Raw genomic sequence first — 18,521 nt, forward strand, 5'->3', positions numbered from 1 at the left:
TGCCTGATGGTTGATGCCAGTCGTGGTGTAGTGGAACTAGTGTGTGATTGCGAAAGCGGCTGATTGTGGGTTTGATCCCCATTTGAGGAAATGAAGTAAGTTAGTTTAATATAAGTAAGTTTAATATTTTTATTCTTCGCTCTGGTGTCAAGGCAAAGCGTGACGTTGAGACCAATCAACAAGGACTATCTTAACTAGGTTCCCTCTGAGTGGGGTGTGGGGTATACAGCGTAAAGCTAACGTAAATTAAATTATTTTTAGGGAGATAGATATGTAGAATATTATAGACAATGATTTTAAAATTAACGATGACAGTTGGGTACATCTTCAAAATAAAAAGAATACCATTAATTGATTCCTCTAAAATAGATCGATGTTTGACTGACTCTGTCAGTCGCTTCTAGGATCGACCAGGCAAAGCCCGAAGCAGATTATTTTTGTTTCAATCTTTGATTGAAAATGTAGGAACTTCAATGTTTGACTAAAAATATATCAAAGAAAAACTGAAAATAGAATTTATTTCGGGGTTTTCGCAAAGGCTAGGATAAACTAATCATACCGAGAAAGACTCCATATCGACCTTTGACTATAACATAGAAAGACAAATATTAAATAATTGCCGTTGTCTTTAATTTTAAAATGTTTGTTTATAATTTTAAAATTCGTTTTACACTGTATTCCGCAGGATATGGAGGAGGAACCTATTATTAAGACACTCTGCTCCCCAGTTTCCGGCGAATTCTGTAGTTGCATGTTGAGAGCGAAGAAATGAAAATATAAATTTAAATAAATATTTCATGTGTTGAGTGGGGATCGAACCCATAACCAATCGTAGTCGTACCAGTCGTCTTGTATCCCTGCGTCAGGACTGTCCTTTTCATTCTACTTCGCTACCGATATTGGATATAGAGTCATCACTCCCACCTCATATTCCACTATCTCCCATACTCAGCTCGGATAGGGTAATCAATCAGTATAGCACTTTTAACACTTTCATTCAATGTGTTCGCGCTAATGAAGGGATATAAATCATTTGTTGAAAAGAAAAGTGACGTTTTTATTACTAACCGCCAGTAACGCGATTATATTTGTACGTTTTTAAATCAGCTTTACCTTGTTTCCCGCACACAGTAAGGTAGGCAGAGGGAACCTAGCGTTAAGACTGATGCCCACTTTCTGCCGAATTGTGGAGGCATTGCATGTTGAGTGGCAGCTTTGCCTTATCACCAGAGCGAAGAATTGGAAATATAAATGTAAATAAATATTTCACTTCCTCAAATGGGGATCGAACCCACAACTGTCGCGTTACAGTCACACCCTCGTGCCACTGAACCACAACGGCCGTTTTTGTTTAACTAAACTAATTTGTGAAATTATTAATTGACATAATTTTAGGTGTTCTTGCGAATTAAATAGAAGGAATAATTATGTAAATGTATTTTGGGGTCATACTTTTGTTTTTGTTCCTATTGTCTTGAGATATTATATAATCATGTTTGATTTTCTCTGTTCTTTGTCATAATATTAATTAATTCGTGTAATTTTATTTTAATCTTGAATTGCTTTGTTAAAATTGAACTAAATATGAAAACAATAAACAAAAAAATAATAAAATTAATATATAAAAATTTGCGAGAATATTAACGTGAGCAGCGCAGCAGATCAAGGGTTTGACTGCAACGCGACGGTTGTGGGTTCGATCCCCACTCGAGGAAGTGAAATATTTACATACGTTTATATTTCCATTTCTTCGCTCTAGTTATTTATTGTCATATTATTCTTAAATAAGACATTGTTTTTCCATTTTCCGCAGACCTACAGACATTACATTCAGGCTGTCAGATTTAAAGCTTTTCTTTTCTCATCATATACATATATTAATTAGAATATTGTTTACATATACAATTAATACTTATCATAAAAAAATATATATATTTTCATCTTCACATTATCCCCACAATTCGCATACTCAAACTAAATTAAACCCAACTGTTTCAATATACATTAATTAATTTAGAATTCCATTGTACATAGTTAATGAACGTGAAATTGTAAAGAACAGCCCGAATTAGGTCGATACAAATAATAACAATAGTAACATAGTAAATTAAGCAAAACAAAGTATCTAAGACCTAGTACTAATGAACGAGCGAATAATTTCCAAAGTTGGTCGAATGGGCCATTATTCTTGATGAACAGGCGATCTATCACGAGAGCTTTCAGCATTCTGTAATTAACGTGTGGGCACCCTCATACTAACCTGATGTAACGTGTTTTCCTTTTTATATCTCTAGAGTATATTTCGAGGTCAATGATTGTTATCGCTGCAGGTCGTAAGTTCGACTCCCAATCGAGGAAACGAATGAAATATTTTCTATTCTTCGTTTTAGTGTCCAGGCAAAGCAGGGCGTTGAGTTCCTTCACTCACTTACTTACTTGATGTACTTACGTAGTTGTAGTATTAGTTGTAGTATTTTGTTTTTATATCTCACGTGTATATTTCGAGGCCAGTTGTGGCGTAGGGGCACCAGCGTGTAATTGTAAATACTACAGGTTCTAAGTTCGAGTTCCAATCGAGGTATTTAATATTTTCATTTCTTCGCTCTAGTGTTGAGGCAAAGCCAGCAATGCCTCTAGAATATGGCGGAAAGTTGAATGTGGAATGGCTTAACTAGACTCCCTCTGTCTATTCTGCTATATTTGGTGTGAAACTAGAATATAGACAATAGAATGAGAATATAAACATTTCCCCAAATGGGCTTTGAACAAAAAATCATTGCTTATAAAACCATATAATACCTACTCAAATTCGCCAAAATAGCACTACAAAAAATATTTTATGTATAGAAATTGCCCGCATTATGTCTTATAATGAAAAATCTAGTTGGATATAGAAAAGAATTGTATTGTATTACAATAGCAGTATACGCACATTAGACATTAGCCCATTGTACTGTATTGTTCTAGTTTTTCTCGTATATTATAGCAGGTTTTTTTTACAAAAATAATAATGATGTGAAATTTGTAGTATTTTTAAGTGAATAATTAAAAATACTTAGTTTTTTAGCGTGACGTTGTGTCCCGCACATAGCAGGATAGGCAGAGGGAACCTAGTGTTAAGGCGTTCCCCTTTTTCCGCCCAATTCTGAAGGCATCGCGTGTTGAGTGGCGAAACTCAAGACCACGCTTTACATTGAAACCCGAGTAAAGAAAATGGAAATATTAAATATTTCATTTCCACGAGTGGGTATTGAAGCCACAAAACTGTCGTGTTTATAGTCACAATTTGCGCCACGACTGGCCTCAAAGTATAATATATTTAAAATTAATTATTATTTGCTTAGATTTGTGGATAATAGAATAATAGTTTCCGTTGTATACCAAATATTCGATTCTACAAACAACCTAGGCAAACAACCTTGCTCGAGACATTTGATACTTAGATCATGTTTAACGCCTTAATTATTTAACACGAAATATTTCATTATAAATCATGGCTATTATAATAATTATCAGAGTCAGTTCTTATTTAATTATTTTCCCTGCTCTTGCAGATAAAGTGCGGCGTTAAGTTTCACCATACAAGGGGAATAGACGGGAAGTCTATAAAGAAGCCTCTAGGGAAGGGAACCTAGTACATTATGGGTAACGTAAGGTTCCACAGTATGAAGTTAAAAGAAAGAAATAAATTAATTCCAAATTAATTACCAAATGATTATATTATTATGGCATGCTACAACTTCGCCTAAAGAAATAATAACATAAATTCCTCTTATCACAGACATATGGACAGGCGATTAAGAAAAATATCAATATTTTAAAACAAAACTAAATTAAATACATCTATCTTCTATATTATCTATATATATAAAATCGAAAGGTCACTCACTCATCACGAAATCTCCGAAACTACATATTCTAGGAATCTGAAATTTTGCATAGGAGTTACTTATAGGACGTAAGTGCTCGCTAAGACGGGAATTTGTAATATTCAACTTCTAAGGGTTTGTTTTTGGGGTTGAAAGTTTGTATGAAACTTCGTTACTAATGACATTTGTCTTTGTCATTCGTTACTAAATGCTAGCAGTCTCAAATTTTGCATAGACGTCACTAGGACGTAGCCATGGAGACAGAAATTAATAATAACATAGTTCACGCGGGTGCAACCGCGAGCGGGCCTCTAGTCCTATATCTTATAAAACAAAGTCGCTTTTCGTGTCTGTCTGAACTTTCTAACTCTTCTTCTTCTAAACCACCCAACGGATTTTTATGCAGTTTTCACCATTAGGTCGAGTATTTTTCAGGGAAGGTTTATATATAGTTTATTATTTGTACATTCTTATGTAAATTAACATAAATACGATAAATGTGTCTAAAGTCCTACCCGTTGAGACACTTTCGCGCATGCGCTGCTTTAATGGTAAGTACTACATGAAAATAATGTACTGGAGTATTGTTCCTCTTAATAAGATCTACAAAAAAGTCCGCGAGAGCATATTTTTATCTTTTAAGGATAACGTGTAGTGATCATATTTCTGTCTAAAAATAGTAATTTCAATATATTTTTTATTGTGAGGGATATTTTTCCACAATGGTATTAATCCTTATCCTTTAAAATACTTTATTAATTTTCTACGTTAAACGAAGATAAAATTTGCTGTTTACACTATTTCAAAATTGCGAATAGTTTTAGAGAAAAACGCATTTAATTGTTGACACATCCCGCCGTTGATACATCAGCTGTGCCGACTCAAGTTTTACTTATCCCTTACTCTCAGCATATAAATAAGTATATTAGTTACGTTAGCCATTTAATGTAGATCAAAACTGTCTGTTTTTTCATTTTAATAAGTACTTTAGAAGTTGTTACAATATCAAAACATCCTTGCCGCCCCGCGACGTTTTGCTTATACAAGCGTGTCATGAGCAGTCATCGGTGGTTCAGTGGTAGAATGCTCGCCTGCCACGCGGGCCCGGGGTCGATTCCCGGCCAATGCATTCTATTTAATTTTCCTCACAGGCAGCCACATAGTGCTTGCTTTTCATCAGGGACAGAATACCCTCTTCAGCATTAACCACAAGCTCGAAAAAAAACCCGCCCGCTATAGAGGCATAGCAACGAAGATTTAGATGCGTTTGCACGTATTGGATAATTGGAGTTGAATGTATTATTTCAGCGCGATATATTTGGTTTCATATTTTTTGTAGTAGTTATTAGTAGGTAGGCTTTTGTTTATAATTTCTTCCGTTTAAAAATAGACATTTAACTATCTAAAAATAGTCATTTAAAAATATTTTAATAAGTACTTGAAAAGATTAGTAGCACAGATTTAAAATTACGGTACCTACTAAAAAATCCTTGCTGTGTAAAACAATTGGAAAATCCTTATTGAAACTACGAAAATGCGGGTTGCATTAGAGTTTAATTAATTTTCACATTATCTTAAGTGCTTTGCAAACATACATTATATGAATAATCCAGTAGTAAAAGCGGGCGAAGCCGCAAGGGGGTCGCTAGTTATATATAAAATCGAAAGGTCACTCACTCATCACGAAATCTCAGAAATTACATGTGCTAGGAATCTGATATTTTGCATAGGAGTTATTTATAGGATGTAGGTGCTCGCTAAGACGGGAATTTGCAATATTCGACTTCTAAGGGGTTGTTTTTAGGGTCGAAAGTTTGTATGAAACTTCGTTACTACAAATGCTAGGAGTCTCGAATTTTGCATGGACGTCACTTATAGGACGTGGGTACTCATGGAGACAGAAATTAATAATAACGTAGTTCACGCAGGCGAAGCCGCGGGCGGGCCACTAGTATATATATATATATATATATATATATATATATATATTTCATTTCACTGACAAATGAACCCAATATATTTTATGCATAACAATTTATTATTAAAATAGATTAGATTGTCTCCGATATTCGGGATAGAGTTAATCCTGTCCATCAATTAAATGGCGTATGTCCAAATTAGGATTATTACAAGCCTACGAATATCTAAATGTTAATACAGTGAGAATAATTGAAACAGGATAATTACTGCGATATATTATTAACGCGGCCATAGTACTAAATATGCATTCCGATATTTTGGTGGAAAATAAAAGCGTTGTAATGTTTTGTGAAAATTTAGTTTTGCTTAATTTTTTTTCACGCTGTATCCCGCACACAATAGGAAGTAGAGGGAACCAAGTATTAGGATACTCCGTTCCCCGTTTTCCATCCAATTTTGGAGGCATTATGTGAACTAAAAACAGCGCTTTGCCTCGACGTCAGAGCGAAGAAATAAAAATATTAAATATTTAATTTCCTCGAGTGGGAATCGAATTCACAACTTCGTAGTCGCGTTTACAGATACGCTTTGTGTAGCAGAGATGTATAAAATAATTAAAAAACTTAAGCATAGTTAAATGAAACAAGCATAGGTATATAATATTTCTCATGAAACTTAAATGCGGCTTTGAACTCCACCACTCATCCGACATTTAAAAATTTTGCGATGTATAAAGAGAGAAAACTGTTAAGGTAGTTTTAATAGTAAATTTCGTTTACCCACCTTAAAAAAAGGACTAACAAACAACAAAAAACTTTTGGCCCGGACTCCTTGTAAACAGATTTGGTTAAACATTTGGCACAGAACTAATGTAATAACATGTCTAGTGTTCGCGTACTGGCGACAGAATTACTGTAAAAATTTTATTAACTACAACCCAGTTCTAACTTTGGGCGACTTTTTTACAACTCAGGTGCAAGTTTTAATTGGCTTTTTAAAAATATACTTACTCGTATATATTTATTTTACGTAATTAGTTTAATTAGGTATATATTTTCATAGCATAGTACAGATTGGCATATAATAAATAATTTTTATATGCTATTAAGAAATATAAGTTTAGAATTTAATTTTAATTAATTATAATTAGGAACCACTAACGGGGTTCAATTACCACTCGAGAAAATGAAATATTTAATCTAATCATTTCTTCGCTCTATTATCGCGGCAAAGTGCGGCGTTAAGTTCCGACACGTAATGCCTCAAGAATTCGGCGGAAAGTTGGGAGCGGAGTGACTTAACAAAATCTTATCAATAAAGATAAAAATAATGAGATGAAAGATTCTTAGCACGTACATACTCAAATCTCTCGTAAGTACATTCGTATGTTCATTACATCTATTTCTTCACCAATCTAAATTCTCATTCAGAACAATTTCTACGAAATCTCAAGCAAACTAAACTCGACATCTATAAGACGATCTCGCCTAAAGATTGAATTTCGTTTGTTCTTCCACCCACCTGCCATTAACCAATACATACCACGGAACGGCACCATCACTTCTGCGAAGATTTGTATAGTTGTAAACACTTAAGACAACTCTGTTTTCAATTTAGAAATAAATTGGTTAAATCCAATTCCAGGCAGGTTTTTGCTTGACGAGAATTATTTTAGGCGTGCGTTTGTTTTTAGGGTTCCGTACCTTAAAACGTAAGAACGAAATCCTTATAGGATAACTTTGGTGTTTGTCTATCAAGACCATTTAATATTTAATATGAAATATTCAGGTCTATGTACTGTAAAAACAATACTGACAAGTAAAGCTTATTACACTGTTCAAGAATATTTACAGGAAGGAGATATATGGAATTAATATCTGTTGAATGTCATGCAGGATAGCTGCCAGTTCTTGTAAAAATTAAATCATATTGAAATTGAAAAGAGCAACCATGGAGGTTCTTGCCGGTTTTTCTCAGCAGAACTGTCTTCGGAACCGGTGGTGGTAGTAGTTTTTACACGTTCGTGCGATGATTCAAAAGTGCTTACAATAGTCTATTTGAATAAGGAATATTTTGAATTTGAATTTATGCGAGTTTCTTAATCAATGCGAACAGAAGATACGAGCCTCTATTTTGCTGTATTTTTTCTGATAGTCGTATAATCAATACCTATAGAGTCCTGTGAAAAAATAAAGGAAAAAATAAAAAAAATAAAAGTAAAAATTTATAGGTATTTCATCGAAAAACATCATTACAAATTTATATTTGTTATTCATTTACAGAATACATACTTAACATTTATGAATTGTACTTCCCGTTGACCTACAATCCTGAAATTGGTACGGAACCCTCGATGCTCGAAGCCGACTCGCACTTAACCAGTTTTGTATTTCACAACAAAAGCTATTAGTTGCTTGCTGGATAAAAGCACAACATACGGAATGACGTTGGGACTTCGATTGTGCAGTTTTAAATGGGTTACCAAACATTTTTGCTCGCTAGTTTATTTAAAAGTTTCATAGTAATAGTGAAGTGCAATTATTAATGTAATAAATATTTTTCAGCTGTTTCCTCGCTAGCTTTTTCTATGGAAATATTTTTTTAATAAACAAGCAACATTTTGTGGAACAACTATTCGTTTACAGTAAAAATTGGTTATTGAATAAAAAATCATTAAGTGTAGAACAGTAAATTGAATTCCAAATTTTACTTATGAATTTTCGTTTTTAAATATAAATTCATTTAATACGATCAATAATTCATAATAACAAATATATAAAACTCTTAATATACCTTAAACCTAAAAAAAACTATATTATTAATATCAACGATCAACGCAATCTCCTTAAAAATAAAACAACAGCAAGAAAAGTTATAAATAAAGTGGTATTTAGTAGGCTTTTAAGATACCATTGTTCCCCTCGTAGTAAGATAGCGGCGGAAGTACGGGGTCAGTACGGCGCGCTGTTAGCCAGAACGAACTGTTGTTAGCGGCGACAATGTGAGCTATATTTCAGTGCAAGTACTGTATAGGACGAAACGAGTCTCGGATAATAGCCTCGTGAGTATCGTAGTTAGCTCGAAGAAGTGAAATATTTATTTACGTTTATATTTCCATTTCTTCGCTCTGATATCGAAGCTAAGCGCGGCGTTGAGTTCTGCCATTCAACACGCAATGCCTCCAGAATTCGGCATGGGGAACGGAGTGTCTTAACATTAGGTTCCCTCTGCCTACCCTGCTGTGTGCGGGATACAGCGTGAAGCTGATCTTTTATATCCTGACACAATATAATAGTAGGTATATAATAGGTGTAGGTTCAATCACACGTTAAGGGGAACGATTATTTTGATTTCATTTTCACATTTCGTATAGAGCGGCATTGAATTTCAACATTGTTTATAAGCTTCACGCTATATCTACACTAGAACGAAGAAATGAAAATATATATTTTTTTTTAGCTTCTCGCTGTATCCCGCACAACCCTTGTTAAGACCCTCCGTTCCTCGATTTCTGCCGAATTCTGGACAACTCAACGCCGCGCTTTGCCTCGACACGAGAGCGAAGAAATGGATATTTCACTTCCTCGAGTGGGACATCGAACCTACAACCATGCCATCACATATTTCTGCGCCACGACTGGCCTCAATTTTTCACAAGGTTTTTAACTATTACGCTATGAGAGTAAATTTTAAAGCAGCTTTTACGTACTTTATGCCTTGTTTAATCCGATAAAATCAGTTTGGCCGAATTTTATTGAGTATAATAATGGCCGATAATTTTGTCAACTAACGACCTGATATTGTTAAATGATAAAATGTTGTTCATATTTGATATTTAGATATGCGTTAATATTGTGTCAATAATTTGATGTAAATATCTAATAATGTAAACATTTGCTATTGAAATTTAAAGCGAAATTGTGAGGGTTAATTTCAAATAACAACAGTTTTTTTCTAGATCTGCTAAAAAAACTGATAATAATTAATTATATGTGGATATTTCTATATATAATAACAAAATGTTGGTATTCTCGTCGTAATACCCCCTGTATTACCCCTGTAGTACCCCCCCAGAGCGTGTGACGGTAAACGTAAAGGTCCCCAATCTTAGGTATTAGTTGTTTTTATTTAGTCCTGGTAAGTAGACCAAGCGCAGCTTTGAGTCGCGAAAGCTGGGCTGTGAGGAGTGTCTTACCACTAAGTTCTCTTCCTATTAGCGATAGTCTTACTATATTCGTGATATTGAAGACCATGGAACGATACAAACGAACAAGTTTTTCCTATTAAACATAAATTAAGTTTCTTTACATATAATTTGCTATAATAACATTAAAATTACATACATTTTGACTTATCATTTTATTCCTAATATAAATATTTTTATAGTCATGTTAATATGTATTACATTATACTAAGTGCGTGTACTGAAATTTATTATGACTTCCCTTCATGACCTTTACATCCACTCCCAGTGATAGATGACTATGATTTACTTTAGTAGGCTTTTAGGGGCACTCTTGTATCGTAAAAACTAGAAGATAGCTAGACAACATAATTCACTAAAATGGTACTTTTAGCTTTCTTTCGTAGCTACTTTATTTTCTTTAGAAGAGCATTTTGCGTTATATTATGGAGTTAGAAAAAAACATTTAATTATTTGATGTAAATTGCCGTAATCCATATTTTTCTTAAAGTTTTTTTTAATATATGAATAATGTTAGAAATAATGACCATAGAGGTTATATAAAAACGACTCTAATTACTGGCTGGCACTTTTATGGGCTGTCAACGGCGACCGAAAGAGGAAGATCGCGAACGTCACTCTGCCCGATGAATTATTTAGAACCGAAGATTGTTATTAGACTGCTAGATAATTCCCTTTGGTTGTTTAATAATTATTTGAAGTCTTGTTTTAATTCATTACCTTTCCCACTTTATTTAGTTTCTTAGTAGTTTCTTACAATATATATATTTGAAGTTTTTATTCTAAATGTCTATCTTAGTATTAATAAATGGATTTATATCATTGTCGCACAGCCAGTACATGCAGTCACATGGGAATTCAAATGTCACTCTAGGGAAATATTCCGTATCGATCTTATTCATTTCACACTCTTGTTGGACAAAGAAGAAGAAGTAAAGTAGAATTATTAAATTGCAAGATTTTTTAAATTCTAATCAAAAATATTCTTGTAATTCAATATTTTCATTTCCTTGCTCTGGTTACGAAGCAGTCAATACAAAGTGCCTGAATTCGGGAGAAATTGGGGAACGAAAAAGTTTCAATGGGGAACGGAGTGTCGTAGCACTACGTTTCGGTTTCTTTACCTACCCTACTAAGCGCGGGATACAGCGTGAAGCTAAAAAAGCATTATATTTACATATATTATTGTATTATTCAAGAGACAGTGAAAAGATAATTGCTATATAGAAATATTAATTTAAACTGACAAAGAAAAATATAAATTTAGATTATCATATGAATAATAAGCAATAACTTATACTTATAATAATTATATTTGCATATGACAGCTTATAATTTGTTAGCAGCTTAGATAAAAAAAAAACTTTAAGTAGTGTTATGACTGTGACCATTAAAGTACAAACGAGGTTGATAACAATGGTGTTCCCTGGGTAGAAGGAAAATGATATAATCAAATTGTCGCGCGCATCTGTGATAGTTTGGGGTGCATATATAAGTATTATATAACAAAATAGAAAAAATATGGAAAAATGGTTGGGATTTCTAATTTTTTTACTAATTAATTGTTATAATAAAATAATATTTTTTTCGTTTATAACTTATTTGAGATTTTTTTAATAAAAACATGTTTATAATTTAATTTTTTTATTCACTTTTATTAAGCCATTTTTTTATTATTTTTGACCCACTTCTTCAATTTATTTTCAAAAACGATATCGATTCTTCCAAGTTAATCAGCAAAAAATATTAACATTGTTCAGGTAGAATAAAAGCTTATAAGAAAAATAACAACAATTTGGTATTTATTTATGAAATGTAATTTTACATTAGTCCTAACTCACCAAATCAATTATTTCAGACAAAAAAATATTAGATAATACAAAGATTTCCTAATAAATATATATTGAAAAAGTAATATATAAGCCATATTTGGCATACATGGCACTTCTACAACTTTCACAGTCTGGGGACAGTACGCACGAATACCCTCGATAATAGCACCGATATATGCAGGGACGAGGTGATTTATTGCAACTTAAACGGATTGTCGGCGCAGATTCGCTATATCGATGTTTCGATAGTTTTACTACCCTCGCAGTTGCTTTGTTTCACCCCTATTTGTATATGGGTTGTTTGTTTGTTTGTCGTTTGTTAAATCTAGACGATTTATTTTTTAAATTTTGTGACAGAAACATGTAGTAGTAATGTAATGGTGGACCTTGTATATCGAGCTTTATTTTAGCTTCATAATGTATCGCGCGAATAGCAGAGTAGGTAGAGGGAACCTAGGATAGGAACCCAGTGTTAAGACACTCCATTCCCTTCAAGAAACTTCCGATCCCGACTTTGCTTCTTTACCAAAGCGAGGAAATGGAAATTTTAAATATTTCATTTCTAGAAATGAGAATCGAACCACGAACTGTCCCTACGCCATGCCGACTTCAGCCCAAATAAAGTAAAACTTAATAAATATATTTACTATCCAGAAGAATATTTAAACTTTTAATTAATAATCGCGTTGAATTAAGACACTATCCACTGCACCACGACGGCGTCTAAATATATATTTATGATAATATGGTATAAATGAATTATACAAAATAAATACAAAAAACATCTTACTTCCCCCTCGATAAATATTTTTTGGGGGCCGACATCTCAAAACGAATCTTCTGAGCTCTAAAAACCATTTACAATAATGATTTATTATTACGACCATAAGTACGTATTTCTTTAGTCTGTCATTGCAAATCATTAATTAAAAATCGATATATTTTTTATTCGATGATATCGTGGCGTACGAGTTATTCGATTGGTGGTTCACCACTCGAGAGAATGAATTATTATTTATAATATTCATTTCTACGCTCTCCCTATTTCTTTTTATATTGTTTATAGAATATTTCATTTTAATTTAATTATCAACACCAATATATTTCTCGACAAATATATATTTCTTTAGGTGCACGAAGTTACTTAATAAGTTCTCGTAATTTCAGTCGCTACGAAATTTTCCACCGGAAAGTTATGAACGAGGAAGGAAAACTGGAACGCGCTAGCATTGCAACGGCGGTGAATGGAACAAGTATAAATCAGAGCGAAATAAAGAAATCGTGGACGAACCACGCCAGGAGGAAGGAATAGCCATTTATAATTTAAAAAAACGATATAAGGGCGAGCCTCTTAAAAAGCAATTTCCTTGCTGCCAACTTAATCTCTAGAGAGTGAGGCATAAGGGTACGTAAAAAATGAAACAACCCCTCTGGACAACAATGCGATTTACAAACACAATAGTGGGTGACGATGGGTGACGGTGGATGACAAGCACGTGTACACTATGTACTAGTGATGACCAAATATTGAAAGTATCGAGTTTGTATAATGTTTTAGTTTAAACATAAACACAGTTTTGCTTACAATATAATTATTAGTTCATATAAGTACCCTAGAATAAATTATAATGTTCCCATATAAAAACACTAAATTTAATAGCTGATAACAAAAACATCGTTTACTATCGATACTATAAAACAACACTTATCAACGACCCCAACGATCAAAGCTCGAGGGAAATACAGGGTGTATGTGAGACGTGAAATGTGCAAACAATTAGAATGAGCTCTTTTTGTGGTACCTACAATGGCACTTGATGGTGACGACAGCTTCCATTTTAAATATGGTTTTCAAATATGCGATGCCATTAGTCGTGTGCTTTAACCATCTGTGCGTTTCACACTGTTAATATTTCACACTTTAATATTTATGTTTTGTGGTAAGTCATGGCGCAGGGGAACGAGCAACGGGATGTGGGTTCGATTTCATTTCGAGGAAATTAAATATTTATTTATTATTTTCATTTTCTTTGTGTGGTCTGGGCGTAATATCTACAGAATTCGGCAGAAAGTGGATGGTGGAGTGTCTTAACAGAGTGACTCTCTCTATCTACTCTGCCACATGCGTGATAAATCGTGAAATTGAAAAAAATATATATAAAGGTATATATTTATGCCGTTGCGACAAAAATATGCAAAGAACTGAAATATTTTTAAGATGACCTTGATGTTTTATTCATACATTTAGTTGTTTCTTTTAAATAACGTGAAGCGTGTAGTTTTAAACAGGATTCCGTTACAATAATAGAAGTTGGTAGGTTTATATATAATTTTATGGACCAAAAGCAATTTTACCTTTCCTCGTAAAAGAAAAAATGGAACTTACATAATTATTTGGTTTATAGGTAAGTAACAAGCATAATTTTTCTCTTCTACCTAATAATACTTCTCGTATCTGCTTATACCTAATACGTGCCTTTCCCATTAAGAGACTTTCAATTCTCACTTTCCTCCGAATTCTAGAGGCAATGCATGATGAGTGGTGGTACTTAACGTCGAGCTTTACTCCAGTACAAGAGTGAGAAAATGAAGAATATTCAATATTTCATTCCTTCGAGTGGGAATCGAGCCCACAACCAGTCGCCAGTGCGCCACGACTGGCCTCTCTAAACAAATCTAACAAACTTATGCAGCTTACTATTCCTAGTTCTATTGTTGAATTTGACATAATAACTCGACCTCCATTTCCCTTTTAAATACACAAGCAACAGCAATCGGGGAAACAACGCGGATCCTCAGCGGGAACCCATTCGATCTCATGCATTTAAATTCGGAATTAGTGAAAGCTTTGCCGCACTCACTTTTTTCTAAGGTAAGCAAAGGTTTCTTTTAAATTCATTCCAATACCAGTTTTATTGAAAACGTGATTGCCTTAATGGATTCTGTTACCAATCTTTCAAGGTAGATCGATATCGGGCCGAGATAATATTTTCTTCTCACAAGATTTTAGCATTAGAAAATAATCTGCAAGTTAAATTACTTTTTGGATACTTTTGTACTTAGCTTTGTTCGAATCTATTACGTGAGTCCATTAAAAGCCAACAGCGAGTGTTTGAATTGTTATTTTAATTTGAAATTGTATGAACTGCTATCGGGTGATAATTTAGAAGGTTTTATTACTATGTCCTAGCTTGTATTTAGTGTCAAGCTAAATTGGAATACGTTCGTTCGTTGTAATGTTTTTTAGCTGTATAACGCAAATAGCAGGGGAACCTAGTTAATAAGCACCGCGGTTCCCCATTTTTTTTTGTAAATTCTGCCAAGAGGGAATCGAACTCCAAATCGAACCTTTAAAACCAGACGGCATGCTGCTACACCATAACGGCCCAATATTTATTGAGTCACAAATATTTGTTCATATTAATCTAAACTAATATAAACATTCCCTCAACTTTAATAAAAAGAACGAATTCATTTCCGCATAATACTAAATTTATTTGAACATTTCACAATGAAAATATTAGCGTCCCGTAAGAGAACAGCAATATAGCAACACATCAACCCTGATAAATGAAGCAGACAAAGGAGTCGTCTACCATAATCATCTCTTTTCACTCTCTCCCCCAAATTTGTGCAGAAAATATTACCTACAAAGAGGCACTTCCGTTACGACGTTGACAAAATTTTATTTTCTTAGATAAGGGACATAATACCCCATCTGTATCACCCATATTTCGTTCATTGTAATTGCAATTTTTCCGTCTGACAGGGGTCTCCACTAGCAATCAGCATACCTTTCCGCGGTAGGAGAACGTAAATAATCTATTCTGGGGTGTCCCTTTCCTGGCGCTGGAGAAAAATGTATCTACGATTTTTTATAAAAAAGAGGAGTGTGGTTCGTTACATTTTGTTGCCCTCTTGGGAACAACTCGGTGTGGCTCTGGAACATGAATGTTTTACGTTCACGTCACTGTTCTGATTTGTAACCAGTACTCGACAGGTTTTATGGACGATGTTTGCTTGGATTTAGGGTGAAAGATTTTTGTGTTTTCTGAATATTTTTAAACATAAAAAATATATAGATATAGAGTAGGGTAGCCAAAGAAAAGGTAGTGTAAAACATTCCGTTTCCTATTTCCCCCCCAATTCTTAAGATACATTTTGACTGGGGGACTTTAATGCTGCGTTTTGTTATGTAACCACAAGGAAATTAATAATTACATCCACAAGTAGAAATTGATCCCACAACCATTACGTTAGCAGTCAGGCCTTGCAGGTGCACTAAATTAATAATATAGAATTCTAAGCTAAAAAAAATTATTTAATTCTATTGTTAGTACAAGCTAAGTTAAAAATTTAATAATTTTCGTTCACAAAATATATCATATTCGGGTTAACGAAATTATGTCAGCACCTACATTATCCCAGGTTACGTAATTAGCCGTGGCAGAGTATTAAGATGCAAGGAGGCTGCAGGGCTTTAGCCGTCATATGCCCGTGGCGCAAGCGTTATTGGATTTTGAGGAGCAATTAGTAAACAGAAGCTATCTTTTACATTTTTTTAGCTGCACGCTGCATATCATATAGTAGGGTAGGCAGAGGGAACCTAGTGTTGGGGCACAGCGTTCCCCACTTTTCGTTAAATTTTTGAGGCATTGTATGTTGAATGGCGGAACTTACGTTCTACTACTACTTAGTAAAATAGTAAATAGTAAATAGTACTACTTAGTAAAATTATATCGAAAATATGAAAAAAAAAAATTGTCAAAATGATCTCCCCGTTTAACAACACATACGACTAATAAGTAAAAATAATATTTTTTCTAAGAAAACGAATAACTAGAATCTAAGAATAAGCCTCATTCGACAGCGTCTTTGTTCTGATCCATTTAGTGTGAAATATAACACGTAAAATCTCATATTCTATCTCGTGAGCGATATAATTGTTGATGGATGAATCCTATTTGCCAAGTGTTTGTTTTCAGATTCATTCTTTTTTATTGTAACTTTTATTAATGTATGCATTAGGCAATGCATGGATTTTAAGAATTAATGAATTAGTATTAAATTCACTTCTCTATTACAAGGAAAACTTAAGTTCTTTTATTCAACCTCACGCTTTATCCTGCACATAACAGAGTAAGCACAAGGAACCTGGGAACCTAGTGTTAAGATACTCGGTTCCCATTGAGACACTGAAAATAATCAATATTTAATTTCCTCGAGTAGAAATCGAACCCACGACTGGCCTTTGAATAATTATTGCTATAAACTAAGAATAAAAACTAAACTAATATATTAAAATAGACTTACCTTTTGTACTCTCAACGACGCCATCGAGTCTCCAGAGCAGCAAAGCACTGTAGACCGTCAGAAACATCTTGTAGTCGCGGCACAATCTGACTTTACGGACCCACCTCATCTCTTCGCAATCTCTTGGCAATGCCCTTGACACTTGAAGGCAACATTACATTGTTCTCGTTTGGAAAATTCTGAATTTTACTTCGATTTTTGTGTTATATTTCTTCTAGATGTTCCAACTTTGTCAACTGTCATTACTATTATTTATCAAACATAGATGGGTGGAGGGTTTTTGTTTGTATTGTCTATGGAATATTTCATTGGTTGATATATTGCAAGGAGATGAAGTAGGTGGTAGTTGGATATTCGACTCGTTAAATCTGAAACAAATTGAATATTTTAATTATATACTAGTTAAGAAAAATAACAAATAAATTCTAATAATGTTATGAAATAGGTTCTTGCACAGTATCCAATTAGTATAAAACAAAGTAAAGGTAATTGATTTAAAAATTATTTTTTTTCTTTACGCCGTATTCCGCACATAGCAGCAGAGGCATAGGGAACCGGGGAACCTGCTGTTAAGACAATTCGTTCCCATTAAGACACTTATATAGTCACGCACTTGTGCTTCTGCGGTCTCAACGATCTTCTTTAGTCGTTAGCTTAATGAAAATAAGTAAAATACTTTGTCTAACGTGTAATTCTATCGATTTCTATAAAAACACTTCCGCTTGTTTACGATCGCAGTAACAGACTTCCACTAACACAAAAGGCCACCCAAATATCCAATTGAGGGCTCATTTGGAAAGGACGTTTTACGACGCTGATTGCGTATCGAGTTTTTATTAGTAAACCGAGATTATCCTTTTGTAAGTTGGTATATAAATGTAGTAACGCAGGGGCACGAGCATCAAATCTCTGAATGTAACGTGATGGTGGTAGGTTCGATTCCCACGTGGGGGAATGATCCAGTTCGCTCTAGCACCAAGGGAAACGCGCAGGGTTAAGTTCCACCACTCAACAAGCAATGCTCCGAAAAATTTTGCAGGAAGTGAGGAACAGGATGTCTTAGCTCTAAGTTTCCTCTGTCTACCATATTTATAAAAAATATTTTCCTCAATTTATATACTAAATAACATTTTTTTTCAGCACGCAGGCACGCTAAAATCGTTATAATAATATTTTTTTTCGTGGCTTTTTACTTTCGCTAGCCAATGGGCGCCTTTTATGTAGGTACTATCAAACTGTATGTACACATACTGCTTTGCGAATTTCTAAACGATTTATGCAATTTTTGCTGAAAAAACCTCAATTCTGTAGAAAAAAATCACAAGCATCATTTATTCATAGATAAACATTTCATATATTTTATACTAGTGTTCCCCTCTCGAC

General features: G+C 33.9%; 1 protein-coding gene across 1 annotated transcript in view; it reads right to left on the reverse strand.

The window, feature by feature from the left end:
- Positions 1-18,521, reverse strand: part of LOC146539469 (protein amalgam-like) — a 70,855-nt gene that overhangs the window by 35,362 nt on the left and 16,972 nt on the right. Inside the window, exon 2 of the mRNA XM_085208443.1 lies at positions 17,139-17,506. Within this exon, the coding sequence (XP_085064569.1) occupies positions 17,139-17,247 (109 nt within the window). The 5' untranslated portion in view covers positions 17,248-17,506. The remainder of the gene's footprint in view (positions 1-17,138; positions 17,507-18,521) is intronic.

Source organism: Heliconius melpomene, chromosome 4 (genome assembly GCF_056956725.1).
Source record: "Heliconius melpomene rosina isolate 202511_hmr_F chromosome 4, ASM5695672v1, whole genome shotgun sequence".
NCBI classification, from domain to species: Eukaryota; Metazoa; Arthropoda; class Insecta; order Lepidoptera; family Nymphalidae; genus Heliconius; species Heliconius melpomene.